Source organism: Mytilus californianus, unplaced genomic scaffold (assembly GCF_021869535.1).
Source record: "Mytilus californianus isolate M0D057914Y unplaced genomic scaffold, xbMytCali1.0.p SCAF_2, whole genome shotgun sequence".
Classification (NCBI taxonomy): Eukaryota; Metazoa; Mollusca; class Bivalvia; order Mytilida; family Mytilidae; genus Mytilus; species Mytilus californianus.
Window position 1 is genome coordinate 18,069,967 of NW_026262668.1, and position 10,500 is coordinate 18,080,466.

The following is a 10,500-nucleotide window of genomic DNA, read 5'->3' on the forward strand; positions in this document are numbered from 1 at the left end:
CGTAAAATTTTTAATTGCAATCCAAATTGAGACCTGTATCAAGCTTGAATATTGTGTTCATTTTTGCCCCAACTGTTCAGGGTTGGACCTCTGCGGTCGTATACAGCTGCGCTTGGTGAAGCAGTTTATTTATGAATTGTTTTGTTATAAATTAGACCGTTAGTTTTCTCAGTTGAATCGTTTCGCATCTTTCATGTCAGGGTCTTTTAAAGAGTACTATATGGTTGGGTTTTCTCATTATTGAAGGCCATATGGTTGCCTATAATTGCTTATATCCACTTCATTTGAACTTTGGTGGATAGTTGTCTCATTTTCAATCATACTACATCTTCATATTTTTATGTTTTTATCACAAAATAAATGTACTTTAAAAAGACTTTATTATTCTTTTAATGTGTGAAAGTTACTTTTAAAAATGTTTATTTGAATTAATGAGTTTGTGAATTACATTTTTTTATGAGTTTGAATTTAATGTTATTTTGCAGAAGGGAAATGGGAAATCTAGACAAATTCAGAGAACAACAGAAGGTGATGGAGGAAGTAAACAAGCAAAGAAAAGCATTGTTATCTAAAACTTTGTCTGAAAGGTAAATGATTTGTTCAGGTACCCAACTAATTAATTTAATTTATATACAGGTATACTTGTATCACAAATAAGAGAAGTAAATTTTAAAGTTTACCTTCCCTCTTTCTTACTTAGTGGATAAAAATATATTTAATTGAGAGCAGTAAAACTTCAGTTTCTGGACAAACAAAAATCTTATATGGTGCTATGTATACAACTGTTAAAATTTAAATACATAATTAGGCTCTCTCTTATTTCTATGATTGCATGATTCATATTAACTGTTTTCTAAAGGAATACAAATAAAATGTTAATCTAATGAAATCTATGAATCTTAAATAGAGTGTGATACTTGCATTTTTGATTGGTCAGTATGAATAGAATGAGTACTTTTACAAATGCACCACCAAAAACTTTAAAAGGCAATTTCCTTGATATTGACTGAAGAGAAAATGTGATTTGAAAAAGGTATTGCTAATAACATCAGATAGATTGGAATATGGCTGTGAAATTGTGTGTAATTTGCATCATTTGGGTACCATGTATGTAACGATAGAACAGCCCTAAACCAAAACGTACATTTTGCAGCTAAATCAAATGTCAGTTCTATATGTAATACCTACTAGAAAAAAAGAGTTTTCTCATTTGTAAAGTGAACTATAAATTCTTTATTTACTTAAAAAAATGAAAAGAAAACTGTTGTCTGCTCTATGGTCGGGTTGTTGTCTCTTTGACACATTCCCCATTTCCATTCTTAATTTTATGGTTCTACAGGCATCGTTATTTTTCCTACTCTGTGATTCAATTTGCTAGTATTGACATTTGTTCTTGCCAGTAGTGAACAGTTTTGACCTATATTGATTAAATCCTCTATTGAATAGTTGCATCATTGGTAATAATACCACACTCATGGTGAAACATAACATTAACACAAAAACCTGGTTTCAATTAGTTACGGTAATCTATTGTTTTTAATACACACTCAGATATTTGTCAACATACATCTTTTTGAAACTTTTTATTTTACTGAAGGCCTCACATGAGGCATGATAGTAAAAACAAACAATATAAATAAAACATAATGCATATTACATTTTAAAGTAAACATCTATAATCTATAATTGAATTTATTTTTGAGTTATCTCCCTTACATCAGGTGGCTGAATACTAGATATGGATTTAAAAAATCATTTTTGGGAAAAGGGTACAAATAAATATAAAGTTTAGATCATATAGAAATTAAATTCATATATCAATGTCGTATTTCATGTATACATATCATTTTTAACCTTTAGAAAAATTGTAAATTAAGCAAAGGAACTAGACAATAAAAGTCAACAACAATCAGACATCGGTGTTACCCATGCTAAAAATATAACAGGAGTCTCAACTATTTTGTTATATTTTTTCAGGCAAAAAAAAGCACAAGAGGAAGCAAGAAAACTGGCACATATACAGAGAGAATTGATGATCTTAGATAACCTGTTAACAGCAGATGTTAATGTGATAAGAAGTCGTATTGAAATTGCCAGCAGGGAGTTTCTGGATGCACAGTTAGTATTTATACAGATAAATATATCTTAGGGTTGGGATAAGCCTGCCTTATGCTGTGTTTAGCTAAATTTAGACTTTTTTAATTGGTTCAAGATAGGAAAGAAAAGATGCACTAAAAGTAGCTGCCAGTTTTTATACGCCCGTTTACGGGACTATGGTATACCGTTGTCCGTCTGTCCATCTGTCGTCAACATGTTGGACAATAACTCAAAAACGCTTTAACCAATTTGCATGAAACTTTGGTGAATTTGTTATATTTATTGATGTGAGCTCCCTTTTGATTTTTATGAAGTTTGGATTAAATGTTTCTGAGTTATGGGGTTTTATTCATTAAAAAAGGGTGATTTTCCAGTTTTCGGACAATAACTCAAAAGTTCTTTGAGCAGTTTTCAGGAAACTTAGGTGACTTGTTTATATCTATTAAAATAATCTCCATTTAGTTTTTATAAATTTCTGATATGACATTGAGGAGTTATGGAACTTTATTCTTTGTAAAAGCGGCAGGCGTACCATGCGCTCATGGCACAGCTCTTTATATGTGCTATCTGTTGATATAGAAATAAGAATTAGAGATGTGTTATGATTGCAATGAAACAATAATCCACAAGAGACCAAAGGAAATGTTAAAAGAGGGAAAAAAAAACAGCCTGATATTTGTTCAAAACAATAATCCCCCCAAAAAAACGAAACATGAAAGGCAGCAACCAACCGTATCCACTTGATAGCAGGCATTTAACAAGTGACAGGCACTTATACCAAGGACACAAAGCACTGATCTCAGAAGCTGGCAGATTACTGATAGCTATAAAACCCTAATTTTAACTTGTGAATAAATCAGGTTTCCCTAGAATAGAATACCAATAAGTTCACCTCTAACTGAGATATTGAGTTTGCTTTTATAGTTTTTGTCTCGCCTGCTTTTCCGGCGACAATGTTAACAATTGTTAAGTTTTCTGCTTAAGTTAGTTTGATAGGAACTACTTGTGATAGATCATTGATATTTAATATAAAGTTGCATTTTTATCAGAACATATCAGTTTGACGACTATTTTGAGTCCCTGCCCCCTAGAACATGATCCATTGACTTTGAATTAATAAGCAATTTTCAATGTTAAGTTTACAGCTTAAGTTATTTTGAAAGAATCTACTTGTGATAGATCAATGATATTTTGTATGAAGTTGCATTACTATCAGTACATATCAGTTTGATGACTTTTTTGAGGCCTTGCCCCCTAGGACATGGTCCAGTGACTTTGAAATAATTAGCAATTTTCAATGTTAAGTTTGCTTCAGTTTGTTTGATAGGATCTACTTGTGATAGATCAATGATATTTTGTATGAAGTTGCATGACTATCAGTTCATATCTGTTTGATGACTATTTTGAGGCCCTGCCCTGCCCCTAGGTCATGGTCCAGTGACTTTGAAATAATTAGCAATTTTCAATGTTAAGTTTTTCTGCTTAAGTTTTATATTGTTAGGAACTATTTACAATATACATTGATATTTTTAACCGGATTTTCGAAGGAGTTGTCTTTTTTTTTTTTGTCATGTGTGTTTTGAAGGTAGAATCTACCGTAGATGTTGCAGTTGTTATGTGGTATTCTATTTTTGTTGTGTGTGTTAATGTTAAATTTTGACTTGATCCTGTTTGGGTGTCCAGATTTGCAAATAGCATTTTCATTAGATAATAATCTATTTTTATTAAAGGATTTATTTCATTACATTACATTACATTGTGTAGATAAAGTTGTTGACATTGATAGATAAGTTGCAGATAAGATATCAGTTTGTGACAAATGAAAAAAAAATATTGGGAACTATTAATTATATTTGATTATAATTTGATAACATACTGTAAATTCAGAAATTATTGCGATGTTTTTATTATTGCGAAAAATGCGACAGGGTTATAATCGCAATAATTTAAACTCGCATTTTGAAATTTTTTATATGAATTAAACAGGATTTTTCTCAATATCGCAAAAATTAAAATCGTATTTTAGTCTAAAATGACAAAATCGCAATAATAAATGCACGCAATAATTTCTGAATTTACAGTATCTAATTTTAGATTTGCATTACTGGTTCATAAAAACAAGTTTGAGTTATTTCCCTTCGAACATAAATTGTTTTTATTAATAAGTATTTCATCAAAAATTGAATTTTTGGGGTTCTTTGATAAGCTGATTCTAACAATGTACTTAGATTTTGGATATTGGGCCATAATAGGTAAATGTCGAATTTCAAATTTTTCAGTTCTTTGACCACATTTATTTTGTGTCACAAAATTTTTATGTTGTATCAAATATTCAATCACAATCCAAATTCAGAGCTGTTTTAAGCTTAACTGTTGTGTCCATACTTGCTCAACTGTTCAGGGTTCGACCTCTGCAGGAAAATCCGGTTTGCTGTCACTCTGACAGCCTCTTGTCTATAAAGTTACATTACTGTCTGAACATCTCAGTTTGTCGACCATTTTCAGACCCTGATCATGGTCCAGTGACTGAATTAATAAGCAATGTTGCTGTCCATCAGATTGTCTTTTTCTGAATTTTATGCCGATAGGCAAGACATATCTCTGTGTCAACAGTTTACAATATATGTGTATTGTTAAGTTCAGGTAAATTCCATATTAAAAGAAATTTTGCTAAGGCTGTTCCAAAATTTATCAGGTGGGAAGATAGGAGGCACTCAAAAAATAATTAAATATGGGCAGTTGCATTTTCTTTTAAATTTTGTAAGAATTTAAAGTAAAATAAACATTTTTATTTATAAGTGGTCGGGGTCTTTTAAAGGTGTCTCCCATCCCCCACCAACACCATGTGTTTAATTCCGGAACAGCCTGTACTTCAATTATTTTAAACTGTAGCCCTGATAATTAAGATTTGACGGAGATTATGCTATATTAACTTATTTGTATATCTTGCAATTAATTTGCAGCCAAATCATCATAATTGACCTATTTTATTTTACAGAAAAAGATATGAAAGAGCAGAAAAAGAGTTTGTGGATGCTAAAGTTGATCTTCAGAAGAAATCTGAACAGAAAGAATCGTTGACAGAACATCTTTACACAATTATACATCAAAATGAACTTAGAAAGTCTAATAAATTATCAGAACTGATGAAGGAACTAGAAATGGAACAAAATAATGAATCTCAGGTTCTCCCCACTTTACCCCCTCTGTCGTCATTTAATACAATGTCATCCGGAGATACCATACACTCCCCAAAGTCACCCCCACATTCAACAACTACAACAAACCAACCATCGGAAAATGTGAATCAAGACCAAGTAGGTTCAACAAATCTTTCTTCACAAAATGTGAATCTGTCTGCAGCAACTGAAAATGTGAATACATTGAAAGATGTGAAGGAAGGGGAAAATGTACAATCTAGTCATGAAAATCTGGAGCAAAACTTTCAGAGTGACAAAAAAACTGTTGATGTTTTGATAAACAATGAAAAAGTGAATGAAAGACAGACTGCACAGTGCTTACCTACAAATGAACTGTCAGAAAAAGAACATGAGAAGGATAAAAGTGCAATATTGACAACCAATGAAAAAATTCAGAGTATTGATACTACAATAAACCTTACTGATTCTTCTGAAGACTCAGGTAAAAATACTGCCCAGAATCTCATATCTATATCACCTATAAATATTGGTGGTGTGACTGACAGTCAAAACAGTGAAGACTTACCTGGTACCTGGTCATTAGATGTTGTACAAAAAGACAATGGGCATTGAAACCTGGTATCAGGTCATTAGATGTTGTAAGGGCATTGAAATGTAATCATTATTTAGGTTGTTTTATTGCTGGTTATTTGTAAAACAAATAGAGGATTTGATAACTGCTATTATAATTTGTAAAATAGAATGGATACTTTATTAGCAAATTGTATAAATGAATTCTTAGTTGGAATTGTCTCTTGATCATGAAAACTCATTTACCAGATAAAGGATTTATTTACAATCACATTTGTAAAGAAGTATGATTTGTCCACCGACAGTTTTTTAAGGGCTCTGATACAATATTTTAATTAAAATTCTATAAGATTGATCTTTGACAAATGAGTTAAAAAAAAAACACATGCTAATGGTAGCCAGACTAACCCTAATTATTGAGATCCAGACAAAGAGGTTCAAACTAGACAATTTTCTTTGTTAGTTGAAGCAGTTGATTGTCAAGTTAGAATTAAAGGTACAAAAGTATATTGGGTGAATGTGCACTGGAAGTGTGTTTCACTGTGATACATTACACTTCACAGAGTGTTGTAGCTTGTTTTATAATGTTCTTTGCATTTCTGAGGGCATTTTATTTTCTGAACAAAGAATTTGATATACATGTATAAGTTATAAGTATTTTAGAACTTCTGTTATAAAAAAGTGAGTATACTTAACTGTTAACCAACCAATTGCCGCAACTTTCGTGTGTAGAAAAATTTAAATCTTTTGTGAATATGATCAATTTGGGTCTTCTCTCATATAAATACATCAAGCAAATCAGAAAATCACGAAAATAAATTTCTAAAAGGTATTGGGGAAAATAAGTTGGTTTACAGCATTTCCTCAAATTTTGTCATCTTACATGATGAAATATTCCTAGAAGGATAGCGTATACATATTCTTTCAGGAATTAGAACAACATCAGTATATAGTTTCAAGCAAATGGCCAATTACTTGCAAATGTATAAGGCTATGGTCAGATTATCATACATGATTATGAAAAACAGAATTTTAAAGTTGTTAATCACATGAACTGACTATTAAATTTCAGGTCCTGAATATTATATAATACAACATATTTGCGATATTCATGAAATGTTGGGCCATATTATTTTCATTGTTGCTGACTGTCAAATATATGTATGACTAATTTGCATTGTAGGTCATATTGTCATAAAAATGAAAACGACAGCATGGCCATAGTTAAATTTCTTAGTGCTATGAGGGTTATTGATAAATATATATTAAAGTTTATATATTTTGTGATTGTTTTGATTTATTTATCTATATCTGACTTTAGTCATATACTTACATTATATTAATAATTTTACTGTACAAGGTTCTAGAAAAATAAAATATTTAAAATTTTTAGATGATACCAATAAGTTTTACCTTCTTCATCTGTTAGATTATCTTATGATTTGTTACTGTACTTTTTGGGTAAAGATTGCATGAAATGTAATCAAAACCCTATGGTACTGTGTGACATCATGTCTTCCAAGGTTTATCACAACCTTTGATAGTTCAAACAAAACAGTGCAGTGAAGTGATCATTACTTAAGCGATCCTATCCAGCCAATGTCATGCAATTTATTGATATGTTATACTTTGATATTCAAGTTACAATATGATGTATTCCATACTTGTCAAGAAAACACTTTTCTATTGAAAATATCATAAGTAATGCATGGTGTATGAATCTTTTATAAATATAAGTTCAACTACAAATGTACAATCATGAACAAAGGAAGATAACTCCAACTCAAATTTTAATTTGCCTAGCAAAATACAATCCAATGTTTTATTAAAATCTCATAAAATAGACTAAAGGATTTGTAAAGTAAAGTAAAGACTGGTTTGTGTGGGAGTTGCGGTAGATGGAGAGAAATTTGTGAAAGCATGAATAGTAAACATAATAAGATCTACAATTAAGTCAACATGGATGAAATTGTCAATGGAATCCTTATAGGAGTTATTGTCCTAACAAATGTTGTTTACCCATTTTTGTCTCGCCTTGACTGAGTCAAAAAGCGAGACATAGGTATGCTGTTTCTGGCGGCGGCAGCGGCGTCTACAATGTATTAGTTTGTGATTAGGTCAGATTATGGGGAACCACTAGTGGTAGGTCAATGATATTTGGTATGCAGTTGTATAAGCATTGGCATATCTCGTTTCCATGGAAAATATTTGGCCCACTCCCTCAGTCATGGTCTATTGACTTTGAAACTTTGCTTACCGGTAGTTTATATGTATTAGTTTGTGATTAGGTCAGTTTATAGGGAACCACTAGTGGTAGGTCAATGGTATTTGGGATGCAGTTGTATTAGCATTGGCACATCTCATTTCTATGGAGATTGTTAAGCCCTGTACCTTCAGTCATGGTTCATTGACTTTGAATATTTGCATAACTTACATGTTAAAAGTATTGCTATTTTAGTTTCAACATTTGCATTATCAAAATAACAAAAAGGCGAGACATATCTCTGTGTTAACAGTTTATTGTATGAACTATAGTAGATAAAGAGAAACTGTATATAGCAAAAATGTTCATCAAAATTAGATCTACTAATAAGTCACATTGCTGAAATCGTCAGTTGACCCCTTATAAGAGTTATTGTTCTTGGAAGATGGTTTTTGACATTGTAGCAAAAATAGTCATAGATACAGAGAAATTATAAAAAGGTAAAGATATAAAGCACTATAAGATCTACAAATAAGGCAATCTAATTACAATATTGATCTCTCATTTCGTTATCCTCATTCTTATATATACGAGCACGCGAGTTAAGATAGATCTGAATTTTAATCAGATTGCTAATAAGGCAACATGGCCGAAAGTGTCAACTGACTCCTTATTGGAATTATTGCCCTTGAATGACCTTTTTCACCCTTTCTATTTTATAATCAGAAACTGTGATTGATAGAGAACAACAATAAATAGAAAAATAAGATCCTCAAATAAATCCACATGGTTTAACCCGTCAAATGACCCCTTAGAAGAGTTGGTGCTCTTGAAAGATGATTATTTTTCTCATTTTGCGGAAATTATAATAAGAGATGGACAACGGACTCTTTAAGAGCTATTTCACATGAATGGTGATTTTTACTCAATATTTTTCATTTTTATCACAAACTATTTTGTATGGAGAGAAACTTTAAGATGCAAAAAATATCAGCTTAATGATATCTTCAAGTATTCATTGGCATTTTGTGTGATTTTTTTTCTTCAAATCCTTTACTTTTGAAAATTTCCAAAAATGTAATTTGCCGGTTAGATCTACAAAAATGTCCCTATACATAAGATTTACAAATAAGCAAACATAACTGATTGCAAAAAACAAGTAGAATATATATAAAAATTGCATATTTTTCAGGTGAGCGATCCAGGCTCTATGCCATTTTTCCCATGATGAGAAGAGATTAAAGGTCCAGGTTAGGTATCTGTGTTATGAGAAAAAGTTGTGACTTCAGATCTTGTTCACGAAAATAATGATAGATACACTCAAAACTTGTGGACTATTTTCTCGTGATCAGATAAAGCTTGGTTAATATGATATAATGTCCTAGGTCAAAAGTAAAAGTGTCCTCGTAGCGTTACGGGGAAACGCCCATAAATTTTGTTATATTGTTAAAAGATGCTCTTGACAACCGGTTCTTGACATCATGATAGATAATCTATCAACTCTTCCACCGGTAAGAAATTCAAGATTACTGCCAGAATTGATATGTTTATGGTTACATTAGAAATGTCTTCCACAATACGCGTGTTCTCGTGTTTCAAATAAATCATGATATGCTGACCAAGATGATCACTCAATTCAAAGCAAAGATCGGTGCGAAGCTATAGATGGAACGGCGGACCAGTTTAAGATGCTGGAACGATCTCTGATAACTGCTGTAATTTACACTATGTTGGTATGAAAACGCCTCAAGTCATCAAAAGCAAATGAGCTGTTCTTTAACTTGAACCAATAGATGCATAATTCCAAGATAAGAATAAAGAACTTTTATTCAAAATATGAAATGTAGCACACACAATAGTTAAGAACAAGCATGCAGCATGCTCATATGAAAATTATGAGGATATAGTATTGATAAGCAAAATTATATAGTAATTCCGAACAATTCTCATTCATCAAGGAATCTACCAACATATTGGAAAATGTCTTTGCTAGAACAGTTCAATTTTAAAAAAATCAGAAAAACTATAAACCACTTTTGCTTTCGATGAGATCAACTAAAATAGCTACCCTCTCTTTCCATTACATTGACTAATTTTAATTAGAAAGTGTGTGTCATCTTCAATTTCATTTAGAAATCAATGTTTGCATAATTCTTCATTTAAGTAACTATGGTACATGTTGTTGCATATTAATCTGCTACATTTAAGACCATTTAACTAAAAGAAAATAGAATAGTCAAATTCGAAATTAGTCATCAGAAATAAATATCATTTGAAAAGTTTTTAGCCGTCAACATTTGCATAGGTAATCGTCGAGCTCCCGACCAGACCCTCAAATAGGATGAAGCTATTTGATGTAACATACCTATAAATACTGATTAGGTGTTGTACACAAACTAATGATAAAAGTGAAATATTTGTGTAAATGTAAACAAAAATTGAAATTCACTGTATAGAGCATCATAAATA

At 31.3% G+C, this 10,500-nt stretch overlaps 1 protein-coding gene across 2 annotated transcripts in view; it reads left to right on the forward strand.

Annotated features, from left to right (window-relative positions):
• LOC127729394 (RAB6-interacting golgin-like) overlaps positions 1–6,467 on the forward strand; it is a 24,078-nt gene extending 17,611 nt beyond the window's left edge. For both annotated transcript variants that reach the window (XM_052237217.1, XM_052237218.1), the window contains 3 exons: positions 486–587; positions 1,978–2,118; positions 5,096–6,467. In XM_052237217.1, the coding sequence (XP_052093177.1) occupies positions 486–587; positions 1,978–2,118; positions 5,096–5,870 (1,018 nt within the window). In that variant the 3' untranslated portion in view covers positions 5,871–6,467. The remainder of the gene's footprint in view (positions 1–485; positions 588–1,977; positions 2,119–5,095) is intronic.
• Positions 6,468–10,500: the final 4,033 nt, after the last annotated feature.